This window comes from Haliaeetus albicilla, chromosome 23 (assembly GCF_947461875.1).
Source record: "Haliaeetus albicilla chromosome 23, bHalAlb1.1, whole genome shotgun sequence".
In the NCBI taxonomy this organism is placed as follows: Eukaryota; Metazoa; Chordata; class Aves; order Accipitriformes; family Accipitridae; genus Haliaeetus; species Haliaeetus albicilla.
This window is the reverse complement of record NC_091505.1, coordinates 8,651,544-8,671,520: the sequence shown is the minus strand read 5'-3', so window position 1 is coordinate 8,671,520 and position 19,977 is coordinate 8,651,544. Positions and strand designations below refer to the sequence as shown.

Sequence of the window (19,977 nt, the reverse complement as noted above, 5' to 3'; positions counted from 1 at the left end):
GAGACTGCTATCGGAGCGGATGTTTTTGGCATCTCAGAAGGGTGGGTACAAGCACCACAGCCACCCATTTTCAGCCAGCGCTTCGTAAAAAGAACCCTCCCAAAGTAACACGAACGCTTCAATCGCGATACACGCGGGGCGGCGGTGTCGGCGCCCAATGCGACCGGAGGGTCGCTTCTGAGCGGGGAGCCGTGCCCAGCCGCACAAGCGACGCCAGCCCCCGCACCCCCTCATCTTTGCGGGCTCCTTCACCGGCTCAGGCCTCCCCAGGGCGCCCGGCTGCCTCCGGGCCAGTTTCCGCCCCCCCTCAAGCCTCCTCCTCCTCCTCTCCGCTTACCGTCGACGTCCACCGGCGCCTGGGGCTTGTCCGCCACCCACATGTCTCCGTAGGGATCCTCGTTGTTCCACAGCGGCAGGTAGTGCTTCTTCTTCCCGCGGAGGGGCGGCGGGCGGTGGCGGGGAGGGGAGACGGGGGGCCCGGCTCCCCCGACCCTCTCCAGCTCCTCCAGGCAGAGGAACCCGTAGTTGAGGCGCTTCTCGTCGTACAGGTAAGAGCAGCGGGTGAGGCGCAGGCGCGCGCCGGGGCGCAGGTGCGCGCGCTGCACCAGGCCGTTGAGGCGCGGCGCCAGGTAGCACCGCTCCTGGCACGCGCCGTCCGCCAGGGTCACGTCGTACCAGTACCGAGGGGCGGGCGGCGGCGGCGGCGGCAAAGGCGACGGCGACTCGGCCAGGTAGCGCTCCACCGCCACCACCGTGACGGGGGGCGGCTCCGCGGGGGCCACGCTCAGCTGGGAGGAGCCCCGCACTTCCTCAAAGACCCTCTGCAGCCAGGAGGCCTCGCCGCTCGTCGTCGTCGTCGCCGTCGCCGCCGCCCCCTGCCTCTCCTCAGCGGGGCGGGGGCTACCGCCGCGTTCTGGGGTAGGGTCCTGCATGACAGCTTCCTCACGGCCCCTCCCCCGCGCCCCGCCGAGGGGGAAAGCCGGGACCCGGGCCGCTGTCTTGGGGAGGGGGAGGGCGGCGGGAGAGACGGCGGCCTCGGCTCTCCCGCTGTCACGGCCTGAGGCAGGCCGCCGCCATGGCGGGGGGGGGGGGGGGGCAGGGGGGGAGAGGCGGGGCTGGCGCGCGCGCGCCTCGTCCCGTTCCGTTCAAAACTCCCAACGGTCGCAGAGGGGGGGAGGGGTGGAGCCGGCGGACCGTTGCGCGCGGCGGCGGCGGCGGGCGGGAAGCAGTGACAGGAAGGCGGCGGTGGCGGTGTGGAGACAAGGGAAGGAGCGCGCTCGGCTGGGGCTGGGGGGAGGAAGCCGAGGCCCGCAGAAGCGGTGGGAGGAGCAGCCGCGGTAATAAAAGGCCGGGTAGCGGCAGAGAGAAGGGGTTTCTGAGGGGTTGGGCGGCACCACACCCTACCCCCCCACACAGACATCCTCCCCCGGTACCCCAGGGCTCGTTCCCCCGGTAGGCCGGCACTGCTCGGTCGTGAGCAAGCGGCACGGAAGGGTCCTTTGTACGTCCGCCCCGGTGCTGACCTGCTGCCCGCCCTCGTCTTCTCCCTGAGGTGCGGTGGCCGGGTGCCCCCCCGGGTCGTCGTCGGTAGGGCCGGGCAGGACACGGCAGGGCGGCCGGGCCTGCCGGCCTCCTGCATAACAAACGGCATAACTTTATTCCCTGCGTCCCGTTAGGGACTTTTTGCTGCACCTGTTCCCGATTCCGTTTTAAGTGGATGCATAAGAATCCTTGTTGCTTCTACCTCAGGATGAACGCGTGCCTCGTTGCAATGGAAGTGTCTCGCGCCAGCTCCTAAAACTGTATTTACCTTTTTTGATCGTTGCAGTGCGCTGGTAATCATAATCATCCTGCCACTGAAGAAGCCTCCTGGGTCTTTCTCCTTTGTTGTTTCCAACAGCAATGGTTGAGTTTCCACCTATTAGGTGAAATTCTTACTAGTGGTCCCTAAGCGTGTGACCTTACTTTATTTTATTACTGATTCTCATCCCACTGCTACTATCTTGATCATCCTATTCTTCTTTATGATACCATTATCATAATTAATTATGATATTAATAGAACTTCTGGGGATTAGGAACTTCATGCTTAATAGTTTATTAGCACTTGCTAATGTATGTATTTTTTCTATCAGGGGAAACATGAGACTATAAAGCAGTGGGACAGAGTGAGGAGAAAGTAGTAAAGATAAAGGGGCAGGAAGAGGAAGAAGAGAAGCAGTTTCCAGTACTTACAGTGTCACCGGTCCAGATGATAGCCTTTGGAAATCCACAAGACCAAAGTGGGGCTGCAGCTTAGGCAGAGCTGCTTCATGTGCAGGGCCAGAAGCAGTTCTCTAAGCTCACAACTTGAGTATGATTGTATTCTTAGTCTACTGCTTTTGCCTTAGGGAAACTGGAAAACCTGTTGCTTGAACCATTTAAAACAGAGTGAAAAACCAGACGAGGGAGTATAAAACCCAAGCCTTTTCTGGCCTTTAGACTGCCCTAGAAATGGTATGAGTTTATGGAATTATGTAACAGTGCACTCCTTGGTGAGAAAATAAAAAAAAACACCAATCAATCATTCTTGATGCTTATGTTGAAGCCGAAGTATTGAGTAAAACTTCAGTGTGGTGTCTTTTTTTTCCCAGTAAACACATGATCTGTTGTGTGGACCAATAAAATGGTATTTACGATTTAAAAAAAATGAACATGACCCAAACACCTTTTTACTGAGGTTGCACAGGATGTGATTTCACATCACATACAAGGCTTACCCGGAGAGCTGTGGTGTAGACTTTTTTCGGCTATTAAATGAATCTGTAGGTATAATGAGGAGATCTGTGAACTGCTTCCAGCTTCTCTCCACTTTTGCCTGTGCTCCTGATACAACTTGCAGAAGAAAGGTGTTTTATTTGTAGCAGAGGTAATTGTTACATGTTACATCTGTGGTCAGGATTTTTTATTCTTGTAAGTCACTGTGGTTCCAGTCGTGAAAACTATGAAGCTGTAGCTTTTGTGGAGTGATAACGGATTGATATGGACCAACAGTAGAGTTAATACTTCATAATTTGGGATAAATTTGTATGCATTGCAGTTTCAAATACAAGATAGTTCCCTCTCTTAGGAACTTGTTCCTGTTACCTTCTTTCTCACCAGCAGAGGTCTAGCTAACATACCGATTTCAAAACTGCAACAGGGTAGATCGCTTTTGCTGACAGCACGTCAACAGCATGTTTTCATGACTGCTTGTATCTGCGAGTTCCTCTAGATGCAATTTCCCTACTATACCTGACCAGTGGGGTGGATGTGATTGTATTAGAAACTAGAAGCTCAGAAACACTTGGAGAATCAGTAACGTATGGTGATGAGCCATCAGCAGATGGCTATCAGAATCACGAAAACTGAGAGCTCACAGTGTGTTATGTTGAGCTTGTTCCATCGGGGCGTGTAAGAAGCTCATTGAAGACAATATGATTTTTCATATACCTACAACTAAGTGTGCTGAACCGTACCAGTGTCGACCTCTGGTGAATCAATTCATAGTCTCAAATTCTCGGACATAATTAGCAGCCAGGTATCTCAGTTTTTACGTAAAACACACCCTAAGAAAAACAGCAGTTAGCCACTGTAGCAATGCCAGTGAGGAATGGGCCATGCTGAGTAGGAGGACGTTATTACTTCTGTTAAACGTGACATTTAATGTATGTTGGAGAAATGAAAGGCACAAAAGAATAAAAGGTGATGCTGTAGATTAAAGAGAAAAAAAAAGGCTATTGTTCAAGATCATAAAGCTTACTGTATAACACAGTTGTTCGCCAGAAAGTATTTTGAGGACAAAAATGGCAAAGCCTTTCTCATACATTTCACCATTATCTCCTAGGTGCTTTTGTTAAACCAACCTAGAAAATAACAGGAAGCGATTAAATAATGCTAAAATAACATTTGAGGCGATTACTCAGCAGACATCCTCTTGCCCTTTAATCAGCTCTGTGCACTTTGAAGAGCAGTTTAAGAAAGTGGTGGGCTACCAGCAGGAAGATCTCTTACACTTTTCTTATGTGGAACCTTGATTTATTGCACAGGTTTTAGAATCTATAGAAGTCTTTTATATAGATTGCAGGTTTGCTCATGTTTCATTTAAATTAAATACAGCTGTCTAAACTGGAACTGAACTTGTAAGATGGTCTTTGGAGAAACAATTTTATTCCAGAGCAATTTGGTACCATGAAAAAAACTACTCTTAAATGTAAAACAAATCTAAAATTAAAATGCCATTTCATTTGAGCTCCAATAGCAATAGATAATAAAAAGCTATTTACAGTTTGTTTGATAGACTATGTAACTTGCACTGTGTGTGTGTGTAGCTGTATGTTCCTGCCTAGCTCTGCTGTTTGGCAAATAGTTGTAAATTCAAAAAGATATTTTAGTTTTTCCTATTATGAGACAGAACCCCAAATGCTTTCACTTTGGACTGGCACTGTTTCGTTTGTAAAAGTGTGTTTTGTGATGGTGAGATATAAACTGTTTTATTTATGCCTTTAGGTGCAACGTGGCTAATACTTCATCAGGGCAATTCTATTGTCAAGTCACACTACGTTTGAGGGGTTCTTAAGGTAGGGCAGTTTCTGCCAGGGAGAGAGGAATTCTGTATGTTTCTTATTAGCGCCTGCTAATTTATGCCTCCCCCTCCCGGCTTTTTTTTTTTGCTACCATGCAGATTCTAAATAAATGTTTGCTTTCTTATGTTGCATAAAATCTAGTGGCCACCTCCCTATTGCCTTTTGGCACTGATACGCTCATTTTGTGCAGCACCTTACAGAATATACAGCACAAAAAAGATGCGGACTTAGAAGTATATAGGGCTGGAATTAAGTGTGTGTGGAGGAGGGGGGGGACTACATAAATTATGTATTAGCTCGATCCTGGCTGCTACCTTAAAGGGCAAGTTGAGGCCTGGTCTTGCCTGTTGACATCAGAAAGTTGTTCTCGAGTCCAGTATGCACCTCTTCCATGATTTGCTTGTATGCCAGAAGCAGTATCAGATGAATCAGTACATGGATAGATGCTCCTGTGTCTCCAAGTGCATTCAGTTTCTAGCAATTTGCAACCTTCTGTTTTCTTAATACTATTTTAATTGAACAACTCGGGATGGGCAGCAGGAAAGGATCATTAACAAGGATGATCAGAGAAAGACTTATTTTAAATAAGTTGAATTTTACTTAGTAACACAAATGAGTGCCTTAGTTAGGCCCAGTTTGCTTTTTGTTTAGTCAATATTTGCCACAGAATATTCCTATATTTAAGGGTAGGATGAGATGACTACTCTTGATTGCTGGCACACCACTGATTAAATGGGTGTGCTGCCTACCTGCATGTCAGTCAATGCCAATGAGCGAGTGGTGTGGGAGACGATTTTAGTTACTAGACCATGCAATGCTTCCTCTGACATTCCTTATAGTACCTGCCATAGGGATCAAGCTTAGTATATGTATCGGATAAAAATACAAATAATGTTTTAGTACTAGTCTAGACAGGGTAGATCAACCCCCAGACCTAGTAATTGCAGGTTAGATTGGAATTGCCTTTATTTGCTCTCATCTCTGGGCATTTTATCCAGTTTTACTTTGCCTGCAGACTTCTATCCGGTGTCACTGGTTCAGATTTCAACAACTATAGTCTCCTTTCTCACACCACCTTGAGTGCTGTTTTTTGGCTGGGCTATGTGGTCTGAGCCCAGAACTGCAACTGCAGGGAAACTTTTTATGAGCCGGCCATTCCGGCTGGAGCAGCTTGCCTGCCACAAATCTGGGAGATGGGCTTTTGTAAGAGGTTATATTGAGCACGTGAGCATATATTTTTAACTTGGCCAAAAATGGAGAAGTCTTAATGGGGATGGCAAAGGAGCTTCTCTTTTCACAGAAATGGAAAAAGGTACAAAGACCAGCTTGCTTACCACTTCTCAAATTCTGGTTCTTGAAACTTTTTTTTTTTAATAGAAAAGCCTGCCAGTTTGCTTATCTGTCTGGGTTTTTTTGTGATGGGAGAAGTTTGTTTCTGTCTTTCTGTAAAAACAAACATGGACAAGACAAATACTGTCCCTAGCATTTTTCCTGGAAAGTGTAGAACCATCTTCGCTAAAGTTAAGCGGTAAAAAAAATGAACTGGTAATAGTTGATACAGAAGATGGAAACTGTAGCCTGCTCTGAAAAATCTGACAATATTAGAAGCAAGGGAAAAAACAGGGTCTTAAGAAGATCAGCGCTTCTCACTGTACATGTTACTACGTCAAGGTACCACACATCTACAGTCAGAAAACAACAAAGGATCACCTCAGAAGAGTAAACCCTTGGATCCTCACCTGCAGTTCTTTTCATGTATATATGGGGCTGGGTACAAGATTTTTCATGCTCATTCTGCAAAACAGTACTTTTTATTTCTTGCTAAGTTTCTTCCACAACATTAATGACATCTCCCAATCCACTAATAATGCATATATGAATCACTGTAGGTTTTTTTTATAGCAGAGTCACTGGTGCAGAACTGACTCACAGGTGAAGCAGGAAGCCAGAATTCTTGCTCTTTTCTACTTACTACAATTATTCCTGATTTTAAAGGAGGTAAGCAAATAAAAAGGAGAGAAAACCTCCTGTCCAACAGAATTGTACTGGAACTGAAGCCTGATATATTTCCTCTTGTGCTGGGGAGTGAAACTCACTTGAAGTAACTGGTGTGGAATAATCCAGGTCTACTGTATTACTGAAGCTTAGGAATAATTTTTGGTGGAAAGACCAATAATGACTGGCAAAACTAAGCTATCTATCTACCCAATCAAGCAACCATGGTATCTTTAAACTTATAATACAGATCCCAGTCCATACATCAAATGCTGGAAAGAACATGCTCTGCTAGCTTAAAAGAGATACAACATTGATGAAAGATAATCTTCATTTTAAATAATTAAGAGAAATTTTGCCTCATGCCCTCACCCTTTCCAGCTCCCAACACTGGCATAAATGGCATATTTCCTAATTCTTAAGTGGTACAGCTACAATGTGCTGTCACACCTCACATTATATATAGCAATAAATTTTATAGGTGGCAACAAAAACTGCATGAGCATACCTGAGAAAAAAGTTAATTGGGCTAACCTGGCATTCGGGCTGATACACATGCATAAAAGCCAGTTCTTCTAGTGTCAACGACTGCATTTTGCTCTAGTTCCACTGCCTTCATCCCACTGGGTGTTTGTGTAAAAAGAAAGGTGGAAGCACAGAATTTCACTTGTGAAGCTCATGAGCAGCACGCACAGCACAGTGCCAGCTGTCAGCCTTACTAGTACTCTGTCTGTCTAGGCTGAACTCTCACACCATCACCTCAACATCTCTATCCACTGCAAGGAAATACATTCATATTGTCTCTGTAGGCAGATGTAGATGTTTCCCTAGAGATACTGACTCGATTTGGAAAACAATAACAAAGCTTTCTATTATTTTTACAATAGCTTATGCCAATATAACAGACTTTTACAAGCACGATACTAGTTTTGATTTTCAAAGTATTTTTTATTACTGTTTCAGTTGTACAATTTCAACATTAGGGAACAATACATTAAGTACAGTACATAGCTTGCATTGTTCCCAGGTTTTAAAGTCATGTGTCAAGGTTCAGGCTGCAGAATAGAGTTTGCCATTCCTAAAATGAAAGCAGGCACATACAATACTACCTTGCTGCAGTATTAACGCAATCTTGTTTGGCAAATGTAACATTAGGAGCACCACCTGCCATTGGGATACTGCATGTACCAAAGGATTACTGACATGGATCCTTAACATTCTGCCCTTCTGCCCCTACAGCATTTGTTCACATCAGTGACATCACTAGAAAAACACATTGTTAAGCAGTTCACTCCTTGGTTTTAAAAGTTAGCGAAGGGGTACAGCTAGAGAAACACCTCACAAAATGAAATTACAAATCTGATACACATTTTGCATAGTTAAATTTATGTCAGGATAAACTTGGGTCTCTGGAATTAAATTTTTTCTTCCAGCCTTTGAACTTTTGCTTTGAGCTGAACAGTTGTTCGGAACACTCTCTCATTCAGTGTTCAGACCACCCCGTCACTCTAGATACCTTTCCATTTCTTTGGTTACTTTCTTTTCCTTAACATCTCTTAACCTTTTATTATTCCTCCTACAGCAATACACTACTCCAGACATCCACTCCCTCCTCTTTGGCTACTCCTATTTATTTTCTTCAACTTTTCCCTCCTCTTCAGTCACTTCCACTCTCTTCTGTTACTCTTCTCAACTTCTCCAGGCTCTTGCTCATCTTCTCTTGATAAAGAGAAAATGCCACCATCTTCTCCTTGTTGCATCCAGTTGCTATCACTATTTGCAATACTACTTCTAAATCCTTTGAAAGCATTCACCTCCAAGGGCCTCGTTCTTTCCGTATTTACACATGGATATAACCCCAATAATTCCAATGGTTTTACATGCAAAGTGACAGATGAAAATCCAACCCACTGCCTTGAATCATAGCTGGAAAGAAAAGAGAGCTAATAGAAGGAAACAGAATGAAAAATTAAAATCTCAATGTAATAGTGCATATTGCCTCTCTTGAAGTTGCTGCATTTTTTTCCTCTCCTGGTATGGAGCTAAACATCTTCACAGTGTGTCAACTTACTGTCACGCTTTTCTGTTACAATAACATTAAACAAGTTTGATCCCATTTGCTTCTTTCATCTGTTGATATGGGTTGTTCTAAATTCCCACTGTTCTCTGCTAAATTCTTTTTAACTAGTGCCTAGCATCAGGAAAAATCTGCCTCCTACCTGTTGACACCAAAATGGGAGAGGGAAAAAATTCCCATGCATCCCATGTAATGCAGAGGCTGCTGAGATAAGCACACTTTAAAAAAATATTATAGGGCAGCCTGGATCACTGATGGCTTATAGCACGGGCAGTTTTGCAAGCAAGTTTTGCACACCTACTGGGTACAAAATGAAAGCTGTTCTTTCTTCACAGTCTCTTAGACTTTTTATTTTAAGTCAAAAGCAAGGAAGTTGTATTTCTGATTGTCTGCAAATTATTTTTTGCCCATAATTGTAACTTTCATCTCTGTTTCTGTTATGGGTTTGGGTTTGTTTGGGTTGGTTTTTTTTGGTGAAAGTTGAACAAAACAAGCCTACCGTTCAGTAGCATAGGGAGCCAAGCCATGTTTTTCTCATTTGCCCCAGTCCTAGCATTGGCAACAGGTAGGAACATTACTAGAAATAGACAGAGACCTCCTGTTTTCACACAGCTCTGCCCAAGCACAGTATACCATTCAGATTTTAAGTCTGCACACAAGCTGATTACTTGCATACATTAAGAACCACTTTGAGTATTTAACTGCATGGATTTTTTAGTATGGCCTTAGGCTTATTTTCCTGTAAGTTAAAACATTTAAAATGAAAATACTTCATAAAAAACACTATACATTTTGAGATAAGCTAGTGCTTGTGAAAAGTGCTAGGTTATTAACTTTGGAAAGTGCAGTCCTCCACATAGCCAAAGAACACAGACAGCAACAGTGAAGGCATCTCTGATCTGCCTGCGGCAGTTGAGGTGCCAGCACAGGGAAGGGGGGAAGGGTGATTAGCCCCTAGTTTGATTCTCTGCTGACATACACAAGCATACCAGTTCTGGAGCTGATGGTTGCAATTTGAGCACCTGTCAGTCACAGCATGACTGCTAACACTTAACTTAACCTGACATACTGTACAAAACAGCTACCAGTTTTAACAACCTTATTTCTCCCCTTCTTAGTCAACTTTGAATCATCATCCTTGAGGTAGACAACCAGATATTCCAACACACTTTCCCTGCACCTTTCAGTATCACATATTTCAAGTAAAGAACATCTATTTTCAAACACTGTAGCTAGCGATTTCACTTTTGCCTACAGCATCATCCATACTGTATCAGGTCTGGAATGACTCTTTTGTATTACATTTGATGCTTTACATTTTCAAAGCACATCCAAAAATCAGCTAAATAAGGATTGCATTAAACCCTACAATTTAATCATAGTATATGATTATATATAGTGTATATATATATTATATCTGTATAGTTTTATGGCCAAGTTACAAGCCCCTGAGAACAGAGTTTATGCAGAAACACTGGCACCAATAACGCTAGTGGATGCAGCTTTATTTAGATGTAATTAGCATAGAAAGCACCTGAAATTATTTATATTTTCTATTTATAATAGATTAACTCTTTGGATATTTTCATAACTATACTAAGAATATATTTGTTAATCTTAACATCCATTGTGGAAAGATTATATTTACACACAAAGAAACGAAGACTTGATGCCAAAAGAGCAAGAAGGGAAGAGGAGAAGGTGCCTGATCCTGTGCCCTTATATACATGGGTAGTGCCTTTAAATCAACTCATACGAGTGTGGGTCCCGTGTCTGAATGAAAGTTACAGGTTCAGGTCCGTAATGCTTTACGCATATATGATTTTGACAAACTACTATTTAAAAACTATTTTTACAAATACATTCTACAGTAACTGTGTCTACGGGCTCAGGCATCCAGCCCTGAGAGAAACATGAAGTCTGTCCCCCGCGTTTTGTAAAATCTACCAGATGGGGTACATGGCTAGAAGTAGTTGCTTTCAGAGCTCTGCAGTGAAGTGCGCCTGTCTGCCTCGCACGGGATACGATCCCTCAAGTGTGCCGATCTGCGTTAGGCCCCAGCATGAACAGTTGCTCTTTCACTGATTATAGGACTTGGACAAGTGAGTCCTGGTGAAACAGTAACAGCTTGGTTAAAATGCAAAACAAGCCAAAACCCAGTTCAAAAGAAAGTAGATTCCGATTTGTCACCCAATTTGTTTGTGTTTTTCTCACCTACAGATGTTGCTGTCCAAAAAAGAAAGAGACTTCAGTTCACGATAACAACAGTACATCATCTGTGAAAATGAAACTACACTTTTCAGAGTACAGGAGCTTCTTATATTGGCTACATTCTTCATTAAAGTTGTTCTCTCCTAACAGTCCGAATACAATCTTGGTTTGCAACATATTTTGGAAGACAAACTAAACGTGTTTGCAACACTTTGACAGGAAAATGGAATTCTTTCCAAACTGAAAGAATATAAATTTTCGTAAGTTAATAATGACAAAATTTTTGTAGGTAAAAAGTGCAAATTTGTGTATATTACCTCCAAGCATTTTACACTGCTACCTACAGGCCATTTCAAAGCATCCTTCATTTTGATGTGATTTACCAGTTGAATAGTACATTTTGACCAAGAGTCATAAAGTATATTTGACTGCTGCCTCCTGACTGTACAGATGCAAAGAACACCTTGAAAGAAGAAAAAAAAAAATGCTACTGTTAGTTTACATTTATAAGAATATTTTTACCCATACAGGATATCTGAGAGAATGCCACAGTCCCAAATACAAGAAGATATAGATATAGATATCTATATCTATATCACAATTCAATTTGAGTCTCATGAGAAACTTTTTAAAGAGAAACTGTGCTTGTGGTACAACTGGGATGTATTTTTTGGTATACTTCTTTTCCTATTTGGAAAGACACAAGAGAACATTTAAAAACAATTAATTAAATATAAACAGTTTTGGGGCCCCAGTTTTCTAAATAAGTCAGTGGGACTAAGCAGGTTTCACAGAACATTTATCAAGAACTGCTGTATGCAACAAATCATACTTGATTATCCATGCTCTACTGCCTGCAATATCTCAAATATTAAGAGCATTGGGTTTTGGGGTTTTTGGGTTTTTTTTCCATGATGCCTGCTCTGAATTGCCTGTAATTTCAGTAGTCCAGGAGAGGCAATCCTGTAGCTGGGCATTATCAGGGCTGACTCACTAGCCCTCCCCACTATACCTGTTGTGCTACAGTCTGGCCAGTTAGCAATGTCTGTATTTGTTATCACCTCTGCTATCAGTTAAGGCTGGGTGGAACAGGAGTTATAAGAGAGCTGGCTAAAGTAGGGTGGTGTGAAAGTATATCCATAGTGAGTCCTCGGTGGGTCACTGACTACATTTACTTTGAACAGGGAAGTGATACTAAGGTAAGAAATAACCAATGTAAAAACCAAGTTACAAAAATGAAATGGTCTTAGTGTCACAGTCAACTATAGCTCATTTTTGCTAAATCACCACAGTGTAGTCACCTCTGTACCTTGTCATTTCTTTCACATAGAAATTTTAGCTTCTGTGCTTTCTTGTGCATAAATACTCCTTCCAGATTTCCTGTTTCCACAGAGCGTAGTTCAATCGCCTTCTCTCCCCAGCCCATGACCTGATTAGATTGAAGGTAAGCTAAAAGGAAAAAAAAAAAAAAAAAAAAAAAAAAAAAAGGAAGATTTGATACTATTTAACAGCTGAAAGACTGATTCTTGCCTCATTTATGTCAATGTGGATCTGAAGCATTTCTCTTTGGTAACAATACATTCTGAATTATTTGTATTTTAAGTTTACACAAAAAGCCTTGGGAACAGTAACTAAATTTCAGTTTCTCCTCTCAGACTTATTTTGGACTCCAGACATAAATCTTAAGTATGCTACTATTGTATGTTTTAGAATCACAAAAGGTTGGAGGAAACCTCTCGTTTAACCCCCACTCCCAAAGCAGGGTTAAATTAGACAGCGTTACTCGGGACCTTGTGCAGACATGTTTTGATGGATATTTCACAATCTCTCTGAGCCCCTGCTGCAATGCCTCACTACTTTCAAGGTTAAAAATTTCTTCCTAATACCTAATTGGAATTTCTCTTGGTGCAATTTGGACATGTACAGTGAAAGGATGAGAGGCAAAATGGGTACAAGAAAAGCCTTGACTCTGTCTTCTCTATACCCGTCCATTAGGAAGTTGGGTTTGTATTTACTATGGAGTTTAGCTTAGTCTGAAGCCTAAATACTTTTGAATCTGAGACTATGGCATGATTAATTTGGTGTCCTTAGCTATTGTCTTCCCATAACTGGTTATGGGAAGTATCTCCAAAACCAAAGGAAGATACTCCAGCACTGTGGAAGCCTATTATGTTACTCCCTTTAAATCTGGCAATTAGATGAGAAATTGGAATAGTGATGAAGGAGTTAACACCACAGATTTCAAATTAGGCACAGTTTCAATGAAAGCGCTCTGATTAGTGCATGTATGGGCTTCCAAGGTAAAACCACATTAGTTAGGCTCTACTGATAGTCAATGCTCAGAAACTGTCCTTCTTGCTGAACCATGAACTGTTATTTCATTAGTCTGAGAATTCTGGTGCTCTGAAATGATGTGGAGGGAACATGGGCATTTGACTGGGTTTTAGCTTCAGTGGATGGTGCTTGCCTGCCCTACATTACTACTGCGAGCAAGTCTCTTTCTTTAAACCTTCCATGTTCATTTAGATTTTTGTCCAAAAGTTAAACTTTCAGTACACACTGATCTACGAAGCAACAGCCTGTGATCCTACTTTAGAAGGACAGCAGAAAATAAAAGCAATGTGGCTGAGCCACTATATCCTCCTTCTAGCAGTTGTTGATATAATATTAACTTGGAATCATTGCTTTATAATTCTTGTCAGAACAAGTGTATGAAAATTAGACCTCCTTGGAAACATGTGTGTTTTGGCTACAATGTTGGGATTTTAGTTCCCTTAAAGTCTACAAATTTCCCCTAAATCTGTTTAGTATACTTTCCTTTCAGTTATTCTTTGTGCACACTGAGGGCTTCCCTGCCACTAAAGCTGAGAGCAAGAAAATGCTTTCCCAGTATCCCAGTCCCGTGGAAAGGGGAAGAAACCATTCTGTTAGAAAAGCAAAACAGCAGCGAGCAACTGAGGATAAGCAGGAGAAGAGAAGGGGGGAAGGGGTATTTTCTAAAAATCAAACACCTGAAATCCATACATTTTAAAATCGTTTCTTTACGCTTCAGTTCCTAGGCTGTACAACAGGGCGCTACTGCTGTAGGCTACGAGGATGACTATCGTTAACATTTCTGAATCACTGCAGCAGTACCAGGGCACCACCCATGCAATGTGCAGTTAGTATCTAAAAAGGTAGGCGCAGACCACACAAAGTGAAGAAGATAAAAATGAAACAATACTTAGACATTTGCTATTTTTTGTAACAACTGACACCACATTAACCTTTTCAAACTTCACTTTTGAACACAACAGAGACAGAGGCACACTGGGGTTCTGGGAGGTGGGACAGCAAGGCCAGTGCCTATATATAAGGAGCACGAAAGCATTCTACAGCTGCGCTGTTTAGTATAGGTCACATAGGTCCAGCAACGAAGACCTAATCCACTCGTAAGTCTCCTTATCTTTTCCACTACATGAAATCTGTGCTCAGGTTGTCAATATGTTATGTCTGTATCAGCTGTATCCATGCCTTTGGCAGATTTCAATTTGATAGCATCCTTGCAGCTCTCAGTAACAGCTTAATGAGGGTCTGTTGCAACCTCTAGGTCATCCGGATAGAAAGCCCTCGATGACTGGACCACTACTGCCATGTTCAGAAGAGACCTGATCTCCAAGCAGTATTACAATAGGAACATAATAAAACAGATATACCAAGCTCAGCCACTGATGCTCTGCTGGCTAGCCAATATACTGAGAACTTGTCAACTGACAATGGCAAATTTCAGCTGAAGTCCAAGTAGCACAAAAACTCACTCTTGTAGCAGAATCAAAAAGTTCTTTCTCAAATTGCATCTGTGGAATAACATGCCAACACAAAGGTCCCATTATAACATTTGTGGGGTTGTCTAGTTATAAGGATTTATCTATACATGGAAATTAATTTGGAGGACAGCAGGCTGTGAATTCAAAGGTCAGTACGGAGTCTTGATAATTTTCCCATGTGGGAGCACTTACAGGTGCTTCATGTGAAATGAACTGAGAGCAAATTAGATACTCAGAATAAAGTTGTCTTATTCTGGAACAAAAGCTCCTATACCATGAGCAGCAACGTAGGAATAGTTATTTTGAGTCCACTTTCCACCTCAACAAACTTTAGATAAAAATATCCTATGCTTCCACCTGACAACATACGAGGGTGTTTATATTACACACAATGCAAGATTGTACTGGTTTGTAGCAACCCTAGACTTCGACAGCCACTCTGGTCCTTTGGACAGTAGCTCAGGAGAAGAGGCACATACTGACTCAGACCAATGTGCCAATATTGATTAACATACTGGAACAAAGTTATTCAGAGTTACCTGAAGCTCCCCTGCTTCACGCAGATTACTGCATATCTTAAAAGACCTACAGTTGTGCATGAGTTGTGGTTCTTGTTACACCACTTACACCAGCATTACTCCCTGGACATCAAAGAATATATGCCATAAAGTTAGCATAGCAATGTGAGCTCAAAATCAGTTTCTTAACATCACGAAAGCATTAGAAATGCTCTCAACTCAGGGCAAGACTTGGTATTTCCTGTTTACACTGTGTATTAACATTAAGTTGAGTAGAGCCCCTATTCCGGGAAGTGACTACTTCAAGGGGAAATAGTTGAGGGAGACAGGAAAGGAGAAAGAATTTACTGAGCCATATTGGATCCATTAACTTCTATGAAGTGTCACTGATATGAGATAATGATCTTAGTCTCACAGCAGTAGCATACTCAGTCTGAATGAGACAAGTGCATTTGGTACACCCAACCCAGGTATTGCTACATTCTCACTTCCCTTCTTAACCTTTCTTTTCTTTTTCAAACTTTTTCCCTTCAAAAATCCCTTTTCTGATCTCGTATACTGAATTTGGATCACTGCCTACGCAGTTATTCCCAATTGACCTCTGCCTGAGAGCAGAATCAGACCAGCTTTTAGCAAAATATCGTAAAATTGGGCTTTTCTGACTAGTGTTACAGAAATAGGGCAGGAAAGGACCTTAACGCACCTTCTCTTCCATCCGTATCTCTGTGCCACATCAGTATCACTTCTGACAGTTGTTTGTCTAACCTGACCTTTTAAGACCTCTAGTGATGGAGACTCCAAAAATTCCCCAGGCAACTGACCCACTTTTGCGTGCCCGAGTCATGATATCAAACTCCATTTCACAGGGTAAAAGAGAGTGTACGCTGCTTTACTGAATTCCTTTTTGGAACTCAGTCAGTATGTGCATAGGTGAAATTCAATGCAAAAAAGCTACTGAATTTTGCTTTTGTACACATGTTTGAGAAAATTGCTTCAGGCAAATATGCAGCTGGGCACAAACATTAGGAGGAGAATATCCAGCAATGACTTTGCTGACAGTAAAAGATACCGGCTATTAGAGACCATACAGATCTTAAAATTGAGTACACTTCTACAGAATCCTTCCTTGGCCTTTTAGTCAAACCCAATATCCTCTGTGAAATCATGACTTTTATTGGTTCCCCACTCATGGGGAAAGCATATTTATTTATTTACTTTTTAGACAAATGGAAGGGAGAAATACATGTTGAAGATTGGGAATGGAAATAAGCCACAGAGGTACCAAGTGTTCTGTGATGTAGCAAAGCTTGTTCCCACTGAAACCCAGCTTTGAGCTCTCCAGCCATGCTGCTGATCACTGATTAGGGACCCATGAGCTACTTGCATGTACTTCTGTCTGTTGCCCATGCTTTAAAAGTTACTGCCCCCAAAGTTTTAAGCAATTTTGGGTAGAAAAACTGAGGAAGCAGTCTGTAACTTCTCTTGTGCAATTCTGTTATAGTTTTACTGCTATTGTTTATGTTACCTGGATAGAAGTGGGTATTTTTCTTCCTCCAGTCACAGCTGTGGAGAACTTTTACTACGTGAGAGAGGCTAGAGAGTCAAAATCAAGAAGGAAAAAAACCTAAGGCTGAATACAGTCACAAGTGGACGAATTAAGAAATTGGCCATAGAAGGCAGGTGGTTTTCTGCTGTATGTTCTGGTTAGATTGCACTGGCCAAAGGGCTAACACAAACAGTTCCCTAACCACCCCAAGCAAGCTAGGAATAAATTTATGACTAAATCTTTATTTTTTCCTAAATATGTATGTTTCTATGCATCTCTGTTCCAAAGCTTCTCTGCTCTCGGTTGTTGCTCACTCCTTTGTAATTATTCCAGTAGAACTGATAGCCCAACCCAAAAATGTATCTATCTGGGGTGACGGTTTGCTCGTTTGGATGCTTTTTGCTGTTTCCTGGGGAAAAGTGCATAGGAGATCTGACCAACAAGAATCATTCAGATACCAGCAGGCATTTTCTGAGCACAAGCTGGACAGCAACTATTTCAAGAACTGGTGACTATGTTGACAGAGCACAGAGGCAGTAATTCAACCTCCTTTTGACAATGATGTCTGTTTCTCTGCATAACATCCTTTTTGCTTCTAGTATGTACATGGCAAAGCAAATAAGGACTTTTGTTGGTTCCCCACGCTGGGAATATCCAGTTTTGAGCCAACCCTTTAAGACTACATACTGTAAATAATTCATTACTCACACAAAAGGGCAAAAGTGCTCCCAAATCTTATTAACTTGATGTTTCTTAAACCCTTTTTCAATCCTGTTTTATATAGAGAAAATATTACAGCTATATTTGTATTTAGCCCTACATATGTGAAATATCTGTTAGATTAAACATAGATAAAGTACTTCTACAATTTTAATTTCCTACAGGATTTGAGTTTCCTCTCCCCAGTTTCTTCTTAACAGATCAGTCACAGAGGTCCCAACTTAAAGACTATGAGAGTAAGCTATATTTAGATTCCCTGCCCTAAATCCATCAATTATAATACAAACTTTTTTTTTGTAGCCAAGATATTCTCACCAACTACAAAAGTTTTCTTTCAAAATAATTGTTTAAAGAAATCAAGAAATGAGCAAAGGATAACTAGACAGCACCCTGAGGTTAACACAAGGCCCTTCTATCTCTGAAACACAGAGTGAAAATTTGGGGATAAGATGATAACAGACTTTAGGAGGTCTGAAATGTGTCTGGAAATTCCAGGAAAATGGGATCTCTTAGGAAACGTTCTCCCTAAGTTTGACCATGGAAATAACACAGTTACTCACACTTCTCTTGTAATAGTTAACGTTTTTGTCTGAAGCCAAGAATTTCAAAGGATCAAGAAAATTAATAGGAGCTAGTGGGAAACAATTATTAAAATAATAGTTAACAGAGCTCTTTGTTTAAAGTTTGAGTTGTGTGTTGAGTTAGAGGTTGGGTTAATTTGTTTTTAGTGGAAATGTGATTCCAATCAGAAGTCAAATTAATCTTGTACCACATCACAAGGATTGACAGTTTCTGTTCCAAAGAAATCCATTTCTGAGATACCAGAAGTGCTGCAGAAACGCAAGGGTTCTCAAGCTAACATATTGGAAAATTTTCAAATGACAACTGAGAGGGGCTGTTTGGAGACTGCCTCCCTTCAGCCGTGGAATCTGCAGAAGTATAAACAACAAAAGAGACAGATGGATGGAGACAGACACCTTTCCTTCCAGAGAAAACCTACAGTCTTGCTTTCTGAGCACTGGGAGAAGTTCTACAAAGAGCTAGCTGTTTACTCAGCTCTCCTAACCTTACCATCCGAAACATTTCATCTAACTCACCCTCTCCTTCCTCAGCAGGATGTTTCATTATACCTGTCCTAGCCCCCTGTCCCTAGATGGGCACCATCTTCCCATCTGGTGGTGCCCATTTCTCTAGACTGACTACAGAGAAAATCTAAACTATTCACATAGACAAGACTCCTAACTTCTATATACTAAAATTCACCAGACAGGATGCCACCCTCAGAAGCATCTTTCTCCATCCTCTTCCCATTTAACTGCACTAAAATCTTCCTATTTAACTGCCCTAAAATACTGCAACAAAAATGCTTAGGCAATTTTGTACTGAGAGCTTTCCATGCAAATGATTATCATAGTGGTGTGCTGAAGAACAGGAGAAATAGCTGCATGAGCATGTGGAAAGGTGAATGTCCAAATGGCATTTCTTCTATTAAGGAGTAATCAACCTTGAGAAATTGAGAATATCATGCCTAGCCAGATGTATACTGAAAGATGTTTTAAATTAGAGTAATTAACTGGCACAAAAGATCACGTATTCAGCCGGTCCAAAGCGGTGAAGCTTTATTCACTTCAATGCCAGCTGGGTATGCGCAAGGAAATTTTTACTGAAGTTAAGGCAGTTTGATTTCCAGCCGACAAGAATGCTTTACAAGCCTCTCTCTCATAGCTGTGAGTTTGATGATTCAGTACTTTCAGCAACATTAGGAAAAAGGACTTAAGCTCTCTCTGGTCCACTTCTGAGGCATTCCTGCAAACTCCATCTAGATTAAGTGAAAAAGCTTTGAGAGCCATCAGTGCCCTGTGACACAAACTGCAAATTTCCAAGTAGGAGTCATAGATCTATGTGACCCTTCTTGCAATATCCCCCTGTCTAAAAGCAGGATGTAAGAAAGCCCTTTGTTCCTTACATGTCATCTGTCTTCGAAACACACTATCTCTCTAGTAACAGTGACTCTTTAGGACATAGCATATAGTAAGAATAATACAACTGGAAAAGCCTGTAATAGTTACAAATAACATCCGTGGTTTAAAAAGCACTAAACATGAGATCAGAGTTAATCTCTGGCGGGACACTTACATACATGCAGCTGATTTTAAAATTGCTTCTTCCCAAGGCAGGAAAAAGGAGTTCTTTGTTTTGTTGAGAAAACAAAGGAGAGTTTAAATATTTATGAAAATCATACATCATATATGCACACCATAAGGTGGGTAAAACATTACAGTTTGAAGAAAATGTTCATGTTAAGTAAGCTTGCTACTTTTACTAAGGCCTAAGGAAGCACGTCCCATAATGACATGCTTCTTGAAAGCTTCTGTCTCCTTCAGATAGCATTCCTCAGTGCGGCTTCCAATTACATTCAATATTTCTCATTAGAACTCTTCTTACCCTGGCTGAGTAATTGCTTTTTGATTACTGATTATTTCTTATTGTGTTTCTAACAT

At 41.8% G+C, this 19,977-nt stretch overlaps 2 protein-coding genes across 5 annotated transcripts in view; both read right to left on the bottom strand.

Annotated features, from left to right (window-relative positions):
- The window catches only part of RADX (RPA1 related single stranded DNA binding protein, X-linked), a 29,044-nt gene extending 27,958 nt beyond the window's left edge, over window positions 1–1,086 (bottom strand). Inside the window, exon 1 of the mRNA XM_069811111.1 lies at window positions 338–1,086. Coding sequence (XP_069667212.1) covers window positions 338–932 — 595 coding nt within the window. The 5' untranslated portion in view covers window positions 933–1,086. The remainder of the gene's footprint in view (window positions 1–337) is intronic.
- Window positions 1,087–7,522: 6,436 nt separating this feature from the next.
- NRK (Nik related kinase) overlaps window positions 7,523–19,977 on the bottom strand; it is a 117,820-nt gene continuing 105,365 nt past the window's right edge. For all 4 annotated transcript variants that reach the window (XM_069811110.1, XM_069811107.1, XM_069811108.1 and 1 more), the window contains 2 exons: window positions 12,196–12,335; window positions 7,523–11,349 (listed from right to left, as the gene is read on the bottom strand). In XM_069811110.1, coding sequence (XP_069667211.1) covers window positions 11,266–11,349; window positions 12,196–12,335 — 224 coding nt within the window. In that variant the 3' untranslated portion in view covers window positions 7,523–11,265. The remainder of the gene's footprint in view (window positions 11,350–12,195; window positions 12,336–19,977) is intronic.